Source organism: Zerene cesonia, chromosome 10 (assembly GCF_012273895.1).
Source record: "Zerene cesonia ecotype Mississippi chromosome 10, Zerene_cesonia_1.1, whole genome shotgun sequence".
NCBI lineage: Eukaryota > Metazoa > Arthropoda > Insecta > Lepidoptera > Pieridae > Zerene > Zerene cesonia.
This window is the reverse complement of record NC_052111.1, coordinates 6310171-6330085: the sequence shown is the minus strand read 5'-3', so window position 1 is coordinate 6330085 and position 19915 is coordinate 6310171. Positions and strand designations below refer to the sequence as shown.

The 19915-nt window shown below is 30.6% G+C and overlaps 2 protein-coding genes across 3 annotated transcripts; both read right to left on the bottom strand.

The window, feature by feature from the left end:
* Positions 1–257: 257 nt before the first annotated feature.
* LOC119829609 lies at positions 258–5133 on the bottom strand. The gene is made up of 4 exons (XM_038352207.1): positions 5015–5133; positions 1796–1865; positions 1291–1324; positions 258–877 (listed from the first exon to the last, which is right to left on the bottom strand). The coding sequence occupies exons 1-4, from the start codon at positions 5067–5069 to the stop codon at positions 641–643; spliced, it is 396 nt and encodes a 131-aa protein (XP_038208135.1). The 5' UTR covers positions 5070–5133; the 3' UTR covers positions 258–640.
* A 4680-nt stretch (positions 5134–9813) lies between these two features.
* LOC119829744 lies at positions 9814–16106 on the bottom strand. Of its 2 annotated transcripts, XM_038352406.1 has the most exons (9): positions 16002–16103; positions 13562–13648; positions 13198–13252; positions 12719–12734; positions 12394–12637; positions 11766–11793; positions 11357–11366; positions 11160–11183; positions 9814–10178 (listed from the first exon to the last, which is right to left on the bottom strand). In XM_038352406.1, exons 2-9 carry the CDS (start codon positions 13608–13610, stop codon positions 9945–9947), a joined length of 660 nt encoding a protein of 219 aa, XP_038208334.1. In that variant the 5' UTR covers positions 13611–13648; positions 16002–16103; the 3' UTR covers positions 9814–9944. The 2 variants fall into 2 exon arrangements, with proteins under 2 accessions (XP_038208334.1, XP_038208335.1); XM_038352407.1 differs by lacking the exon at positions 11160–11183 and having other exon boundaries at positions 16002–16106.
* Positions 16107–19915: the final 3809 nt, after the last annotated feature.

The following is a 19915-nucleotide window of genomic DNA, read 5'->3' as shown; positions in this document are numbered from 1 at the left end:
TGTATGAATCTATCAAACACAACAACAACTACGATACACCTTCTTCTTAGCAAACGCTCACGAGAATTGTCTGTGCTAATATTGTTTTATAAAACTGTATAATAGTTTTATTTTACAATCGAGATTGCGATAAAGAAATGAATCGAAACACACGAATGGATCTCCAAATTGCGAAGAAAAATTATTGATTAACGAAAAACCAATGAGAATCTAATTAATTTTGAAGTAGGCGATGTCCAAATAAATAGATATTAAAATCGAGACGAATAACTAATTTAATCTTTAATAATAATTTACTACAATTAATACAATGACTATAAACAATTGTTAAAACTACAAACAAGATACTAAATATACTAGTTATATAAAAAATTATGATATAATTATTATGACAATAATAATCCGTAATTTGTATTGTATAGTATCGCGGACATACGACTTTTTGATACAGAAAGATTTTGTCTTTGGTTCCCCTTTTTCTTGAATTTTAGGATTTATCTCACAATAGGCAATGTAGCATTCTAGTTTTAGAGTGTTTTCTTTTCAATGGGAGCTCCAAACCTTCACAACGTTGTATAAATATTTATGGATCTAATTTTGAACGCCTGTACGTTTATATTAGCAAACACACGTTGTCACGTTATTGCTGGTCGTAGTTATTATTACTCTCAGTAGATCCGAATATATCCTTTGGGGTGAATTTGTAAGTTGAAACTTCGCCATCCTTATTAACTACTCCAAAACCTCCGCTTTTCTTGGAAACGCGTCCGTTATCATTCGAATATGAGACATAACTTGATTCTGCTTGTCCGTATACATGTGTATCAGGTCCTGGTTTTAGACTGGCTACGCTACCACTTAGATCCGGTCCGAAACCCTGCAAAGTAACAAATAAAATCTGTAATAATATGATTTAGCAATTATTTCAAGTGTATATGCAAATCTAACGTTCTTTAAAGGATGGAATGTAATCAAAATTTATACTAATCTGCTAAAAAGCTGACTTTTTAATTTTCTCAAGATGGCGGGTTGCCTATATCTAAGACATTTAAATAAAAAATTACTAGCCTAATAAAATGTTTTTTTTACGTTCTTGAAAGACGACCAGTGCTCTACAAACTCACAGAGATGAAACGTTGTACCTACAAGTTATCAGCCCGGAAGGAATTAATCATGGAATTCCATAATGATAACCTTATTAATATCGTTAGTTCAAATGTGAACTGCTATTTATAGTGCTATAATATTTTAGTGTTTATTTATATATTATTATATTTATATATTACTTACCGACCAGTCATCAAGACCAACAGCGGGATTGATCCTGAAATTATAATTCATTACGTTTTAAAATAAATTTTATAGAAACGGTTCAAGTTGAATGATACTATAAAGAATAAAGAGGTGATATCTGTGATAGTTTGCTGAAATGGGGCAAGCTGGGGAACTATATAAGCTAGATATACTACTACATTAATTTCTAAATCCTTTTTTACTAGGATTAATATAAAAAGGCACTTCATGAATAAACCCGCGGCATATATTATATTATCTGAGCCTGCCGGCTGCAACTAATAGTTAAGATTTGCAAAACTACATGCACTACCCGTGTTGCTTATCGATCAATGAATAACTTATTCCATTAACTAACTTTCTCTACTATTATAATATTCATCTCTGTTCCTTTTTCAAGAATTAAAAAAAAGAACTGAATTATTCTTGTTTTTCTATTATATATCTATTATATTAATAATTTATCATTTGTAAAGAAAATAATAAAATAAATAAAACATACAATTTTCGTAGTGTATTGAAGTCCCCGTTGGCGGCCGCTCGCAGGAACTCTTGGGTTGAGAAGGCATTGCCTGTAATAAGAAAAAAACAATTGATATAATCTATAAATGCATCCCAAGTAAAATAAATATGACCATTTTATTGTACAATATTTGTTATAAACACTGGGCTCTTTATCAGTAGTATATTTGAAGCTACTACAATGATCATTTTTATTTTATTTTTTTTTTTATGTCACAGTCGGCAATAGAGCTGGTGGGACGGCTGATGGTAAGCGCTACCACCGCCCATGAACATTTAAAGAGGCATAAGGTCCATTGAAGACCTTACGCCTCTACAAATGGATTGCCGACTTTAAATTGGGAAGGGATTAAGAAAGAATTGGAGAAAAACAGAAAAAGACAGGGACGGGTAAGGAAAACGATATGGGCCTTATTAAATGAACATCGAATTATATCATCCCATAAAGTACTCATCTTGTCAAGTTCAGAGAGAGAACGTTACAGAACATTATGCATTTCGCGTTATAAGGAATGCAATAAAGATATAAGAGAGATATAACTATCTATGTTATATCTGGACAATATACCTTAGCTGAAAAAGTGTTAGTATGTTTGTCTTACTTAATGTTGCAACGGAGTGATTTTATGATATGATGTTTGTGCCTGGAGACAAAAAGGAGGCTAGGCATTGATATAGGTTAATTATATCGTGGTGTGTCAAAAATATTTAAGATACCCATAAATCTGAAGCTTTTAGATGCATTACCTTAAAACATTAATAATTAAATATTAATCAATGAAACAAAGATGATAACTTAATGCATTATCTTTTTAAGGAATCAAGCTTGCGTGCTGTTGTACTGCTATGAGCAATGATTCTATCATATATGTATGTATACATTAAAAATTAAGCTACTGGGTGTCGCAAATGAGCAGAGGTGGCTCAGTGGTGAGAATCTCGGACTTCAAAATCGATAAGTCAGGGTTCGAGACCGGGCGAGCGTGCAGGAAATAAATTGATTTTTCAATTTATCTGCACATATGGATAACATCACCACTCCTTAAAAACGGTGAAGGAAAACATCGTGAGGAAACGGGCATAACCAAGAATCAAAAGTTTGACGACATGTGACATCTGCCAAGCCGCACTTGGCCAGCGTGGTAGATTATTATATATTGATTAGTGGCATGAACCCTCATAGGAGGCCTTTGTCCCAGATGTGGGATCATATATAGGCTGATGATGATGATGATGATGTGTCGCAAATGACCTTTTCTAGACACTAATTAAGAGTTAAATGACCCCCAAATCACTATAATATTTGCCTGGAAATATGTTAACGTAGAGAGCTTATTCTCTTTGTATTTACGTAAGTAAACAGTGAGTCAGAATTCCAATCAGCATTCGGAATGAATCTTTCGCCAAAAATATTTTAATATTGGTTCCACCATTATTCACATACTTGTAAATTATGTTCATGGTTTCTTTAAGTGGCGTGAAGTTACAGAGAATATAACGATTTATAAAATGTTATCACGCTAAATGACGAGGATTTAAAATAAATTTATGTAAGTATTTGCTAGTATTGTGAAAACTTCCATCTTCCTTACTATCATGGCTATTATGTATACAAGTGCGAAGTCTTGTTCCGCTCTGGTAATAAATAATAAAAATTATACGGGAGGCATAGATGAGAGTTGCCACTAGGAAAATAGGTAGAATCATAAATAAATTTAACTATTAAGAGACGCTATATCTAACGTCTTGTAAAATGATCTTGAATTTGATTTCTTTACCAATACTTTATACAATAAAGTAAAACAGTACATGACCTATTAACATATTATAAATTAATTTATATGAAAAACAAATATTATTTCAGAATATCATTGTATGAAAATGTAATACATCCATAGCCACATACTATAATAAAATGTTAACAATCAATGTAGCTACATAAAAATACAAAAAATTTAAGGAGGATTAATTAAAAAAATTGTCAAGTCGATGAGGTCAAGCGCCGGTTGGCCGTGACATATTATGGCCGTCGTGTGGTTATATCAGAACTCTCGGCAAACAAAGCAGGTGACAAATATTATGAATTACCTGCTTTTTATACCGGCCCAGCGCTTCCTAGTTCAGCAAAAATATCTAGTATAACTAATGGATATAGACATTTTCGCGATAATTTCTCGCACGTCTTAAGAGCATGATTATTGTTATGAGCAATATTTCTTACTCTCTGAATATACCTATAAAAACAACAAATCTAGACGTTTGTTGACAAAATTATGAGTGCCGGCTCTGGATTATTACCAATTGCTTGAAGGATCTAGGGCAAGATGCTCAACTGCCATATTTATTAAATTTAACAAAAGTCTAATAAAAGTCACTAAAGAACGCAAAAATTCAATGCTGTATTCAGCACACAGAGAAATAAAGAAATATCCAAAATTCAAAAGCCGAAACGCTCCTGGGAAGATAGAACCTCCTTGAAATTCCTTACTACAATATTATAAATGCGAAAATGTGTTGGTTCGTGTAATTTCACGTCGCAATGGAGCAATTTCATAATATAATGATTTTTGTAACTAGATTTTGTGAGTGGAGACTTTTGTAAGAGGTGGGCTACTTTTTAACGCCGTGAAACATCTCATTTCCATGTGAAATTTCTTTAACTACGCGGGCGAAAAGCTACCGTTATCTTTATTTTGGCAACTTATATTTCAAATAATACATCTGTTACTTGAACGTTTACTCCAAATATATTAAGAGTAGAATAACGGAGAAGGAATGTTTATCAGTTTTGCTACGTATAATATTAACTTATGTAATATCTTAATTAATGAACACCAAAAATTATACCTACAATATATTCACTCAGGCAAATATATATTTTTTTCCTAATCTTTAATTGTAACTAAGAAACTAGCCTTTAGTTACAGTATTATAGAAGTAATATTACTATGTTATCTCTACGCGTATCGACTGTAAAAAATAATTGAGTTTCAGAAAATTAAACGTACTCGTGTATTTGAACACATATTTTTTTAATTCTAAAACAACATTACGAAATTACGCCGCCATTACTTTGCTTCCAATAGATTGACTACATGAGATGATTTTAGTAGGTGGAGTTAAATTTAAAATCGTATGTAATTTTGAAGTCAAATAGACCCTACCTACACGCAGTTTACATGAAAAATTGATGGTTTACCTTCAACCAGAACAGCGCATATAGCCACTAAACACAATAGGAATAATTTAGACATTTTAATACGCCACAACGTTTAATCCACTCCAGCACTCGATTGACCGGTCTATGCGAGATTTAAAATTGCTATGTTATCAGGTTCCGTCCACCGGCTAATATATATGAATATGTTTATCAAACAAAAGAAATATATTCGCAGGCATGACGATGTGTTTTCGACAATATCCTTTTGTAAAGAAAAATTATTCAGTTTCTCGGAAACCTTTGGAAAATCTCAAATTAATAACTCGTTGTTGGGTTTCATTTTTCTTTCGACAGCTGAAAGTTTCACATTTGTCACAGCGTGTCACTGAAGGTTGTTTATGTCGTAAACGAATTTTAAGCGATTTGAATAAGAATGCATTCATTGACTTTGTAAAGGATGAAGTATCGTTCAAATGTATTTATCATTAGGTACGAACACGTCAATCGGCTAAACTCTACAGTCATCGATATAATTTCAATTGACAAACACGCGTTACAAAAAGTGATGTGACTAGAATATGGTTATTATATATTTTCTCAGTTGCTTACGATCTCGGACTTCAATCGAAAAGTTCGAGACCAGACGAGTTTGCAAGAAATAAATAGATTTTTGAATTTATTTGCACATTAGACCCCCGTCCCGGCTCCGCTGGGATATTAAGATTCTTGTTTTATCCCAAGGGAGCATTTAATCGGGTTAAAAGTAATCCGATTCCATAGTCAGCCTCATACCCTGTATGTATACCAAATTTCATCAAAATCCGTTCAGTAGTTTCAGCGTGATTGACAAACATCCAAACAAACAAACTTTCACATTTATAATATTAGTGTGATATAGTGTGATTGGATATCACATCACCCGGTGCTCGAATCGGTGAAGGGAAACATACTGTTTTTACCTGGAGCGTAAGTCTCGACATTAAATCGTTAATATCGATATATATTCTAATTGATGGAAGTAAACATTATGGTTATAATAAAAAACATACTTATAATAATGTTTATTCTGCTCTGTATTTTCCATCATCATATCAAATAATTTCTAGAATTGTATCAATGCATCATCATAATCATCATCAGTCCATATATGTTCCCACTGCGGGGACTCGGGCCTCCCATTTCATTTTAAATTAACTACGTGATTTTTCCAATACGATATATGAAAAATCAGTAACATATATATTTCATACATAGAGAATTATGTCTTGCCACTTTTGTCTGTTGTCAAAATACATTTTTTATGGCTTGGATAATTTAAAATGTAATCGTCATTTATGGTAGCAAAAAATACACTTTCTCTAGAATGCCATACTAAATAGCTTGGTGTAATCTGATTATAAAGATTCTTAAAAAATTATAAATTGTTATAATGTTAATGTATGTATGACTTGTGATGACCCTAAATTGGTTTGTTTAAATTTATTTGTCATTGAATTTGGCTGAAATTTGCATGCAACAATATTTCTGTAAACGCAATTAATATGGAATGGGAGAAGGCATATGTTATCCATAGATAAGTAAGACGTGATAGTAAATAGACATTCTTACAGAATTTTCAAGCACATTCAAAAAATTTTTCATTACTTATATAGTCAATAGGTAGGAAAAATAATTGGAAGGACGAAAAAGGAAAAAGTATTTTTAATACCAAAAGAAGTAACTCAGTATTGGTTAATTACAAGGTACACCATTGATACCCCCGGTAGTACCTCCTATTCAAACAAATGGTTTTTAATTTTGTTTGCTCTCCTTTCAATTTTCATTTTTTTCCTTAGTTTTACACCTTTTACTTAGCCGGCTTACAAAGGTTAATTTTTCTCCTTCTCAAGAAATTGTTTTTCATCTTTTTCTTATAGAAGTTATATGTATCCAATGTATTTTACTTTTTCGCATTTTTTTTTTTCAAAAATGAAGATTTTTCAGAGATCGTACAAAAATGATTTTGAAATTGTGTAGAATACCAAGATGCGGAAATTCATCCCTCCAGATGATGTTTAACAAAATTCACCAAATTAATTACAAAAAACTATAAATATTCATTAATTATCTTTATTATACACATGATACAACTAGAAATTAATCATCATTCAGTAGCTTATTACTCAAATTAATTACGTCAACAATTAATAACAGGAAACATTATTTCATATAAATAATACATATATTTTCTTATTCATATTAATTAATTATATCGTAGGATGCTACTGGGATAACGTCAGTCTCATATATTTCTACTGGCACAGGAACGATGTAAATATCTGCATTGTCACTAGATTCCTGAAAGTTAATAATAAAAATAATTTATTATTTTAATATCAATAAAGAAGTTATAAAGTCATAAAGAGTAAACTTTCGCAGTTTTATATAAATGTAACATTAACATGCAAAAACTACCGGATCGATTTCAAAAATTCTTTCACCATTAAAAGGCTGGAAAGTCAGTGAGTAAAATAGGCCGGGTGAAGCCGAGGTGAAGAGCTTGTTTTTAATAAAGTGGATAAAGTAATAAACTGGGAACGAAAGGTAATAATGTGTAACATTATAGCATTGTTATATTTTATTTACAAAATTGTCCTCTGGCCTACATATACCTTTTGTAGGCATATATAAAATGCTATATACAAATTTAAATGTAAAACGATTCAGGATTAAATGTTCTTATTCACTATATTTATTTATAAATTATAGTGCATTAAACATACTCGTATGTGTAAAAGGCCCAAAAAAATTGAACTTATCTTCACTCACATTGTCTTTTTCCGACTTTATCTCGCCCTCGTCTTTATCCTTTCCTTCGCCTTCTTTCTTTTCACTACCTTTATTTGATTCTTCTTCATCATCATCATCTTTACCTTCCCCTTCATCACCTTCTTCACCGTTCTCTTCTTCTTTACGTTCACCTCCACCCTTTACTTCTTCACCGTTCTCTTCTTGATCCTCACCATCTTCGGATTCTTTGTCCTCATGACCATTATTTTCTTCTTCATGGCCTTCGTCTTCATTTCTCTGGTATTCCGATTCCTTATTCTCTGATTCAACACCCTCAACTCTGAAATACAAAATTATTGTTAATTTATTCACCGAACTTTTTTTCATTATAAGTATATCAGATGTAAATTAAACAAAATTTACAAAGTTCTATATATAATTACAAGAAGCGTCAAATCTAGCTAGTAGTAACAAAGCAAACCTGCGATTTTCCCGGCCTTCTTCTCGAGCTTCTCGCTTAACAACTGAAAAATATTAAGGTAAATGTAAATTTACTAAAAAAAATAGGTTGGGAACTGAGCAAACTTTACTTACACTTATACCTTATCCACTATAGATAAAAATGTATAAAAGGGGCGGTGCTGTTCGCTTACCATCAGACGACACAATTTGAAAATTAAATACCAATATATCAAATGCTTTGAATTTCAGGTAATAAGAATAATAGACAGAAACTTACTTGTAGCACCATACGTTAATGTGAGGCATAAGAGAAATATTGTGATGGCTTTCATTTTGATTGTATGCGGTCCCAAACTGCGGTATATGACGAGCGATGAATTTCAGAACTATGATGATTGTTGCAAAAATTTCGGAAATTTATATAGTATCTATGAACAAGTAACCTTGAGCAGAATTATTCTTTGTCTATTAGTGATGTATTGGTATCCATAATTTTCAAAGAACTGCCATTGTTTTCGCCATCCTTGTAGTTATTGCGATCATTTACTCTACGTTTCATAAAATTTTGACGTTATGCAGTAATTGGTTTTAATAATATGTTATGTTATTGTATAATACTTTATAGGCCCTATAATGTTTACAAAACTGTGTAAAATATATTATAATTTTTGATTATTTGAGATTTTATCTAAAAAAAAAAGTTTGAATATCGCGCTCTAAACTTATTTTCAGATAATTAATATAATATTGAGGCATATTTAATAATATAACTTTTGCTATGACTATTCTCATAGGTGCCAGAAATTTATATAAAACAAATAGCAGTTGTATCATTTTAACTGAATATTATATCACTCTTTATTACGTTATGCAGATCTTTAATCTAAGACTTGTTTTGCTTTAATATTGCTTATATTAGTGTGTGTAGGCTGTGCAGATTAGGCCTTGCACGTAGTAAACCTGAAAAACATTTCAGTACTGAAAGTAAACACAATTGATTTTTACCAACAAATATCTCGTGATTCAATGTTTTGGCTGATAAAAAAACTGTCACTTTATATACAAACCACTTTTCATGAATTGTTAAAACTCATCAAATCATAGATTAATCATAGAATTCATAGAATGCATTTCACACGCAATACGCGACATCTTAACTTAGATTAAATAAGTTCAATTTTGTGGAATAATTAACAGGTCTCAGTACATTCTGTTTACGTTCAAACTAATAGTTAACCCTGCCATCTGTGTATTTAAAAAAATATTTTATCCATAATATTTCATGGAATTTGCTAAGTTGGTGTTGATTTTTCAACTTCAGTTCAAATTATTATTTTTATCAGGTATTGATTTCCGAGTTTTTACACAGCCATATTTCGACATACTAACTAGTCTTTAGGTATTGTGTCCCACTTCAGCACAAACTACAAACATTTTACATTTTGATTTTCTACGAGGGTTAAATAAACTATTTTATCACAAGTTCGTATGCACAATGAAACCTACTTGTGATAAATATTATATTATTTTCATTTATTTCTTTTTTAAAATATTGTAGCACTGAATCTAGGTTCTGTTGCTAGGATCAAACAAAATAAATACACACATAACAAATTATAATAACGCCCTTTATTATAAAAGTAAAAAAAATACAATATAGGGAACAAAATTACACACACAGAGAGCTTACACAATAATTCAATGTTATAATCGTTACATAAAATATTATATATAAACCTCATACATCATAATCGTCTTTTAAGTCTCCATATTTGTATGTTTTTTGTTGAACTCTTCCGTTATCATTGTCGATAATGGTGGCAATACCGCCGCCTGTTTTAGCACCATTGATGTTGCTTTCGTGGTAAGAAGTCATGATAGACCTCCCCTGGAACTCCTCGTTTTGACCGGGCTTAAACCTCGATATGATTTCAGGGTTCACCGGCTTGATTGGAGGTATAGGAGCGAATGGCTAGGAACAAAAAGAAGTGAAATCACGCACAGTTTTGGGAAAAATCCAATACAGAACTTTCTTTACCAGATAGCTTATTTATGTTTCAATCTATTGAAGAGTTGTAAGTTGTAAAAAGAAAAGAGAAAATTAATTAGTTATTAATTAGTCAGTCCAAATTTTTCCAAATATTAGATAGTGCTATCAGTTATTCGCGGCTTCATCCCTCGTGGCTAAAGTATCTCATTAATAAATATAATTAAAATAAAATTAATTAATATAATTAATATAATTAAATTAAAAATTAAATACAACAAACGGGCGAAGCTAATAAAAGCGTGCTATATCATTCAGGCGTCCTACCTATCTCCAGACCATATTCATAGCAGGATATAAGTCCGTTACGACGTAAAAGATAGATGAATTATCAAAGTCGAATAATATACGCTTATTATATGTGCTTTCCCTTTAAGCGATATTTCTTGTGTTTATGTGTGATTCTTGTTAAGTGAAAAATATAATGCGCTTTAGACTTTAGACTACCTAATTACTGTAATAATACCTGATGTATAGCAATATCAAATACTTCTGAAAATTCTGAGAATCACAAGAGTAGTCTTATAACATATACAGCTGTCTTAATGTAGTATCTGAAGAGTATAATCATGAAAACAAATCACAATTTCTAAATTGAAATTAATAACTAACACCAGAACCAAACTATCAAACGAAAAAAGATGTTATTATCGCATATTATTCTACTAGCTGCGCCCCGCGGTTTCATCCGCGTAAGTCCGTATCCCGTAGGAATATCGGGATAAAATGTTGCCTATATATTAATCCAATTGTCCAGCTGTCTATGTACCAAATATCATTGCAATCGGTTGAGTAGATTTTGCGTGAAAGAGTAACAAACAAACACACATCCTTACAAACTTTCGCATTTATAATATTAGTAGGATAGTAGGATCATGCAAAGCAATCGAATCTAACTCTTCTTACCTTTTGTAATCGAGGTTGAGAAAACTGAAAAAAAGTTAATCCTATAATATACAAATCTTTATTTATTCACTTAATATTTACAACTATTTAATACTGTTAATAGCCTCTTTGAAATTAAAAAACCGAATATATTTATAAATTTGTTTGGAGACAGTTCATTGCATATATTATCTTCATCAATATTAATTTTTGCTTACCGATGAGTATCTGAAACAAAGGAACAGTCCATAAATCTTTATTTATCTACAAATAAATATCGTTAATGGACTATTTTTTCAGTAAAGTGCCATCGTGTTCAGTTAATTGTTGTTCCCACTGCAGGTAAATGTCAGCCAAGAGTAATGTTTTTATAGTTAAGGCGTTTAACCGACAAACATTTTCATTTCATATTAGTGTTGCGTAACTCAAATCTTATAAATGAGATTGAATCCATTTCTTTTTTGTTGTGTTATGCACGTGCTTAAGAATCAGTGCAAGTTTTATCAAAATCGGTTCAATGGTTTTGCAGATTGAGGAATAATTACATAGGTAGGGAAATTATACATAAAAGATTGTTATGAATATTTTCGATGGAAACACATGTTTTCTACCTAAATGAATACTTACATAATGTTAGTATTGGGAGCATCGCCATCTGGAACGAAAATAAATAATATTATTACATATATTCCATCAATATATCTGTATTTAATGATTGTTAATTCATTTCAACCATGCCTTGTTCTCTTAAAAATACACATATAAGACATATTTGTATATGTTGAAGGGACATCTAAAAATGGTTATCTTACACTAATTATAACAGAACTAATATTTTCTCTGACTACACAAAATAATCAAATCGTAGTCCTTTATTATTACACAGTAATGTGGTGACGCATTTGCTAGTTTGCCTTCACCTATCATAAGCGTTTGCCGAATGAAATTCCTTTTACAATGCGTTACAAAACTAAAGTTATTCCTATATTAAACCTCTTTACATTTTTTATTTTGCCGGTCCTAACATTAACAGCCCTAATTGAGGTTGTATTCCGTTATAAGTAGGTAAAATATTGTTTAATTTGAAGTAATGATTATCATAATATAATTTTTATTATCGGGATTTGATTATGAACTTTAAAAGCAATTATGAATACAAAATTAATTTATTCTGTTTGCACAAAGAATTGCTTTAAACTAGTTAACTAATTGCATATATAGACTGTCGCATTATTTTTTGATTTTGATAACTTACAGTTATATTCCTTAACAAGTCCATTATCATTGGTGATAATTTTCGTCCCACCTGTCGATACAATATTCCCGTATTGATCCGTTTTTGACGAACTCGATGATGATATAGCCACTCCGTTATAATTTGAACCTGGTCCGAGCTGTCTATTGATAAGGTCTTGAGGGGAAAACGGAGGCATGGGGGCGAAGTTAGGGAAAATTAAAGGGGGGATATTGGGCATCGCTATTTGTGGGATTTGTGATCGCTGAAAAACAAAAATATATTAAATGGCATACTTGATATAACATGATAGAAATGAAAAAGGTAAATCAGTATATTCGCTTACCTGATATGCTTGATTTCTGAAACATGAAGATTATATTATTACTAAGTGATTCAATAAAGGAAAAAAGACAATAAATTTAATTTTACATATCATTAGTTATGTAGAAAATGAATTCGTAGAACACAAACAATATAACCTTTTGCTGTCATTTGGTACCTAATCTATTTTCCTATTTAAGGAATTTAAAATAACGGACAAAATAAAAAAAAACTGAATTCGATACGGATTTACCCAAAATAGATTATTATTTAAGAGCGTTCTATAAATGATCATGAACAAGGAAAACTTTTAAATAAAAATACCATAAAAATACTCCTACTATTAATTTCTTTCTTTACAAAAATCAAAAGGGACTCACTTAGCAGCGTTATATTATTTGTTAATGCTGGAAACATTGAGTCTAGAGTTTATAAGATTACAAGATAATGTTAGTTATTTTCCTTATTGTATTTGCAGTAAATTAAAAGCAAAAATCTCACCTTGCAAAGTTAGCATAATTATTTTGATATTGATTATTTTGATACTGATTTATAGCTGAAAATAAGAATACAATACAATTAGCCATATCAAAAGCTAACGTTCAAATAAATTTTAGAATTTTGTTTATCTAAATTATTTGAATGTTATTTTCGTTTCATAGATTCTAATTCTGTCTGCTTATTTCATATTTAAAGGAAGTAAAAGAAGCATTTATGGCGGCTTGATAATATTGTACGCGAAATAGCAATATAAGGAACAAAAAATTGAACAGTAGGATAAATAGAAATCATACAAACACTGCGCCCAAAAGCCTCAAACTAAAATATTTTCCTAACGTTGTTAATTAAATTATTTAAAACTCACCATGCACTGATGCAATCGTTAAAAAACATAAGGTATATCTGAACCCCATCTTTATTCACGTTTGCAATTTGGACAGCTTACCGTATACTGAAAATGTATAAAATAATACCACATTAAGAATCAACTGTTATTTAAAGAACAAGCTGAACAAACACTGTCACTAATCGTTCGTGGAAACAGTGAAAACACGTCTGAAAAATGTATTGCAACAATGAAAATGTATGACGAAATTATGTTAAATGTTATTGTTGTTGGACTTTTCAGAATCGCCTCGAATTTGGCTTACAAAGCTCAATTTTTTGAACATAGAGCATTGTTTGTTCAACTATTTGAACGAAACATTATATAATGAATAATGGAAACAGAAGCACTAAGTTCATATGATAGAAATAAAACTCAGTTTAAGTAACGTATTCTATCGTATCGTAAACGTATTATACTTATAAAAATCCTTAATTCTAACGGCTTAGTAAAGGCGAATACTTAAGGAAAATGTGATATTATATAAAAAATAACTACGTCAAGAATAAATGCGCATCGGAGGCAATCTACATAACAAGAAGATTAATATAAAGTATTCGCAAGAAGGACACAGCGTGGGTTTCTTTGGGAACCAGTTATTGTAATAGGTCAGAGTATTTTTATATTTCGAACTATGGACATATTTCTGTAGGCAGTGCATTTATTACAAACTGGTTGGATTCTTATCATCATCTTTGTTTTATTCTACTGCGTTTGCCAATTTATTCAAGAAAACTCAAACGCACAGATTTTACCTTATTCTTCGTGTAATGCTTCTATAAAATTGTAGAATATACTATTTTTTATAGGCTCTCTACGATTTTGCTAATTCGATTAAAAAAGGCGCTTTAAAATCGTCGTCATCATAGTATACATGCCACATTCGAAAGCTCTGCAGTTAAAACTTTACTAATGACAACTTTCTGTTACTGGGGAAATCAAATTATTTGTTTGACTCTCGTACATGCATGCTCTGATGATGATGTTTACAAAATTAGATTGTGTATATACTTTATAGCAATTATTTCATTTTATGGTTATTAAACTACAAGCCAATTACTGCTAATCTGCTGGTAATCAGTTTTACACATGAGATATGCACGTTTTTTATCCGACTGATCGAAGGAGGGTAATAATTTTCAAGCGTGTGTAATGGCAATTTATGCATATAAAATGTATTTTATGTAAATGACTACATATGCCCATTTCTATGACACCCCCTACAACCCATTCTGCGAGACTGATTTTGACGTATTATGGATATGTCAGTGTCAGTGTCAATGTCATTACCCGTCCAAATAGGCTAATGTTTTTCAGGCATATGTATGTATGTATACATATCATGTATTTATGCATGTATGTGTCTATGTATGTCCATATTTTTGGCATATGCCCTGCTGGACGGATTTTGACGTACTTGATGTCGTTTGTAATCGTCAAAATTTCTGATAGTAACATAAGCTATACATATGCAGTATAAAAATTTATCAGAATGTATAAAATTTCTGATTTTTTGCGTACTCTCAATACGGATATCAAATGAAAGATTTACATTGACATTCAAAAGATCATGACAATAAAACTAATAATTAACCGTACTTTACATTTCTTATATGTAACTTCTAATAAATATTAGTTTAAAAAAAAACTAAAAAACACGCTTTAACAAAAATCATATTTTGCAAATTAAAAAATGGAATAATTTTATCAAATTAGTGTATTGTCATCGGTCCTCAATAAATCTACAAAGTTTGAACGAAATCTGGCCGTTTAAAGTGGGTCAAAATCGCGCCCAAAGAAGTCGGTTACAAACAAACATACAAACAAACATACAAACAAACATACAAACAAACATACAAACAAACATACAGGTGAAGCTAATAAAAAGCGTGTAAAAAGCTACAAGTCGGGTTTATTGTTTCTAAAATATTCATCTTATAAAGTATATTTTTCAAAGGTTTGTATAAAATAAAGGAAAATATAACGAAAGGACTTACTACTTTCCAACAAATGATGGCAATTTTGTACAATAATGAACTGTGAAATTATAATTTTAACAAATACTTCGAGCGCTGCTTTATCAATCTTAATTATATTATCGATAAAATTAGGAACTTAATGACAATATACTGAGCATTACAAACAAAGTATGTACTTAGTTGTCTAAATACAGTACTTAACCGTTACTTAAGAGTTGTTTTATATTATTATAGGCGTATTTCATATACATGCTTCATACAGAAAGACTTAAATAATGTTTATTTATAAATGTAAATTAATTATCTTACATATTTATGTTGTTACAAGCTTGCTTTTTGCCAAAAATTATAACAAATGATGAACCGCAGGTTCTCAAAGGTTGCATACATTTTTAAATTCACTAGAGGAAATCATATACAGGAAAATTGCGACAACTTACCAGTTCTTAAGCAAAATATGAAATAGACGAGGAAAACGTCCAACTGTTTTAAGACCACATAACAAAGTGAGTAAACCGTGACTCGGGCGCCGTAAAAAGGTTTTATGAAATACATTTCAGATATACTTACATGTAATATATTCTATGCAAACCGAAAAGATATGGAGCTCATTAAATGTTCGTACACCTATCATTATCTTCTTTGAGATCTAATATATTTTTTACAGACAATATAGGATAAGGATAATTTGATATAAAAATTTGTGTTTACTAAAATGGTTATGGTAGTGATTGCTCTGTAAAACATCTTATTAAAGTTTATGGATTAAGAAATAAATAAAATAGGTTTATTTCTCAACCATTTTCTGTTTATTTCAGCCCGCGGTTGCCTGGTAGGATCACTGCACAGTGATAAGGCCGCCAATTGTACTATATTCTTGGTATATGTAATTGTGTCTATGTGTGTTGTCGTTTGTCATGTACAATAACGAATTAAATAAATAATAATTTCATGAGCTTATCTAATTATCCTGATTAATGAAAATAATTTACTAACGTTTACGTATAAGAGCAAGTTCAACATAAATACCTATGTAATATGAATGGTTCTTTTTATGCCCAGAAACAAAATGACCTTAATTTATTAAAATTAAATTATTTGCGAATAAAGTCGAGTTTTTATTTTTTTCAACAAAATTTTCTGTTATAGGTAGGTATTTGCCTATACATATAATATAATAGAATGGTAACGTATAAAAAAAATAGTTTATCATTGTTTGTTCAGTTGTAATTTTAAATAAACTTACGTTAAACTTATTTTCATTCGAATAGAATTCTAATAAATTCTTATAACACCTTACTTTCAACTATAAGTATATCATATTTCACAAAAGTTTATTTTTGTTCCATTTTTAAACAAATTCAAAAAAGTTCTAACTAAATTTTTTAAGTATATTATTTTCAAATCAATCTTAAATTGCTCGCAAGTACGAAGAAGATTCGACTGATTTTTCTTTGTTTTTTTTTTACTGGACGTGATTTTTGACACTTTTTGTGTTTGATAGGAAATTGTTGCCATTTAATTCCATTTTAGAATCATTAGTGGTAGGTACCTCCAAGGAAAGTTGGTGACCTTTTTTGTAGAAAAGATTCAAATGGCTAGTTAATCTTACTTGATGTTTTTTGAACTATACAACATTTATTAAAACACTTACATCATTATTAAAAATTATGTAAAATTATAACGCCTTGATAAAACTTTGATCAATGATGCGCATATGTGCAAAATGTCTGTAATCTTTAAAAGGAATCATGTATTTATCACAAAAGAAATAAATTTATATATTAGCACTCTCAACCTTAAAAATTCATATAAGTTTTATAGTTATTTTACAAACATTACCAAAGACCAAAAATAAAATTCGCTTATATTCTTCTTATAAATATTTTTTTGTGCTGCTAACGTACGATACAAAGCATCACAATAATCAATCAGGTCAAGTCAAGGCAAACTAATGAGCAACATCAAAAAAAAAATTTGGTCACCCATCCAACTTAAGATCATGCCAACCGTTGCTTAACCTCGATTTCTTGATGTAAAAGTTGCAACGGAAATACATGAAAACGCAAATAAATAAACTGTCTACCTATCAAGATCCATGTTCATCATATACAGGCTAGTGATAGATGAACACACATATATATACACAGACAGACGGACCACGATCAATTCTACAATTTAAAAGCGGTTTTATAATTAAACATGTTTTTTTTTATTTTTGCTTTTCAATGCCTATTTGTGGATAAGAAGGCAGTGAAGTTTGCTTTTTTTTAATATATATTTTTTCAATGTTCTATTTGACAGTTGCAAATAAACATTAAAAAGGAACTATCATAATTTGATTTAATTAAAACATAAAATAAGTTTTTTTTAACATTGGTCCAGCCTCTGGACTTGTGATACTCTTTTATTTTTTTTACTTTACGTTATCCTATGAACTTCTGACTAATGTGAATGTGAGAATTCAAATAAGAAACTCGCTGCAACGTCTACAACAACTTCAGTACTTATTTTCGTATTTAGTACTTACTAGCTTGTGCCCGCGGCTTCGCACGTGCTTAATTCGGAGTAGTTTAATATATATTATTTTACACATAAATCTTCCTCTTGAAATACTCTATCTATTAAAAAGAACCCCATCAAAATCCTTTGCATAGTTTTAAAGATTAACATACATAGGGATATAGGGGCAGAGAAAGCGACTTTGTTAACTATGTAGTGATTCAGAAGTCCACTGCTGCTTAAAATATTTTTAAAACAATGGGCAATGGCCATTTACGGTCAATCTATCGCATCTAATAACGCGAGCCACTGTTTGATCGGGAACGTAAAATCCCGATGGACTGTCATAAAATCTGTACCTCCACTCACTCATAATTCATTTTATGTAAGTATTAATAGTGATTTGCGGTCTGACCTATTAAACTATTCCGAATTTAACGGATGCGAAGCCGCTGCCAAAAACTAGTGATGAATAAATTAATTACTTGCAAAACAAATACCTTCGAAAAATTTGTTGAATTTAGATCATTTATTACAAAGTTGTGGAGATCGTATAATATGTTTTTGTGTTTCCCATCACTGAGTTATGTTAAATTTTTATTCTCTTAAATATAATTCTTAAAGTAAAAAATAAATATTTTTTAAATGTGACCATGGCTACGAAACTACTTTGATAATTTCATAACATACACTTGAAAGCTGTCATGAACAAGAAATAAAACTTTATAAACATAAAAACTAATAAATATTAATTTAAACTAATATAAACTCCTCTAAACTGTATGTCATTATGTATACAATAAACCTGCTCGAAACATGAAGACTTCAATAAATTAAAGATTATAGTTTGGTTTGTTAGACTCAGAAGGTTTTAGTCCAATAACACACTTTATTAATTAGACAAAGAACATTTATTATTGCAATCACACAATACACAAAAGTACAACAGATTGCGAAAACATTGAAACGATTAACAAAACAAGACTCTGCGCAGTTGCCTATTACGATGGCAGTTAACAACTAACAACCCTCTCGGTACCTCGCGGGGGGTTTTCGTTCCCGACCGGCGCGCGAGGTTGCCGCACCGCTTCGCGCTATAAGATTTTATTAATAAATATCAAAAACATCTTTCTACACATTCAGTAGCGACCCTTTTCCAACAAATTGACCAATTTTCTTTAGATTTTATACATCGATGCTTTTGTCAGGTAAGTTCAGACTTAACCAAGAACAAAACCGACAATGAAAATGAAAATCGTTTTAAATATATGAATAAATTAGTAACACAGTGTATACGAGTACATTGTCACATATACGTGTAACTGCGACCGTGACACAAGACGTGCGACCCCGTATCAAACTAAGACTGTTACTTAATAATGAGGGTTGCCCCTATAGACTTTAATATGGAGTATTGTAACACTTTTTTGCAAAGATAAAGGCCAAAATTAACATACTTTTTACTACCGAATGTTGTTATAGTTTCAATAACAATCACAAATTATAAAAAAATAAATTTTAGTGTGTGAAAACAAAATTCTGCAATTAATACAGTACCTACAAACTATCGACACTTCATATATAACACAAAACTATAAGAACTAATGGTAACATATAATTGTTAACATAATGTATCCTGCAGTCTTGTTCCCATATTTTCCCAACCAATATTTACCATGTCGGTAGCAACCCTACGTTCGTTAAGTAATCCATACGTTTGACATTGCCGATTAATTCCAATCCAAAAGGTAACACTCAAATAACATTACACTATTTGTATCTTTTCCTTTTTATTTATGTTTGTGCCTTTTTAAAAGAACATACTACGTCGTAATTCCACAGAAAAACTGAT

Excerpts from the sequence above, each read along its gene's own strand:
- LOC119829609 (XM_038352207.1), bottom strand. The coding sequence starts at position 5,069 with ATGTCTAAATTATTCCTATTGTGTTTAGTGGCTATATGCGCTGTTCTG. Across the intron at positions 1,866-5,014 it reads ATGCGCTGTTCTGGTTGAAG|GCAATGCCTTCTCAACCCAA; the intron begins GTAAACCATCAA and ends TTCTTATTACAG. Across the intron at positions 1,325-1,795 it reads TTCAATACACTACGAAAATT|GATCAATCCCGCTGTTGGTC; the intron begins GTATGTTTTATT and ends TTATAATTTCAG.
- LOC119829744 (XM_038352406.1), bottom strand. The coding sequence starts at position 13,610 with ATGGGGTTCAGATATACCTTATGTTTTTTAACGATTGCATCAGTGCAT. Across the intron at positions 11,794-12,393 it reads ACTTGTTAAGGAATATAACT|ATGGCGATGCTCCCAATACT; the intron begins GTAAGTTATCAA and ends TTTTCGTTCCAG. Across the intron at positions 10,179-11,159 it reads CTCAACCTCGATTACAAAAG|CCATTCGCTCCTATACCTCC; the intron begins GTAAGAAGAGTT and ends TTTTGTTCCTAG.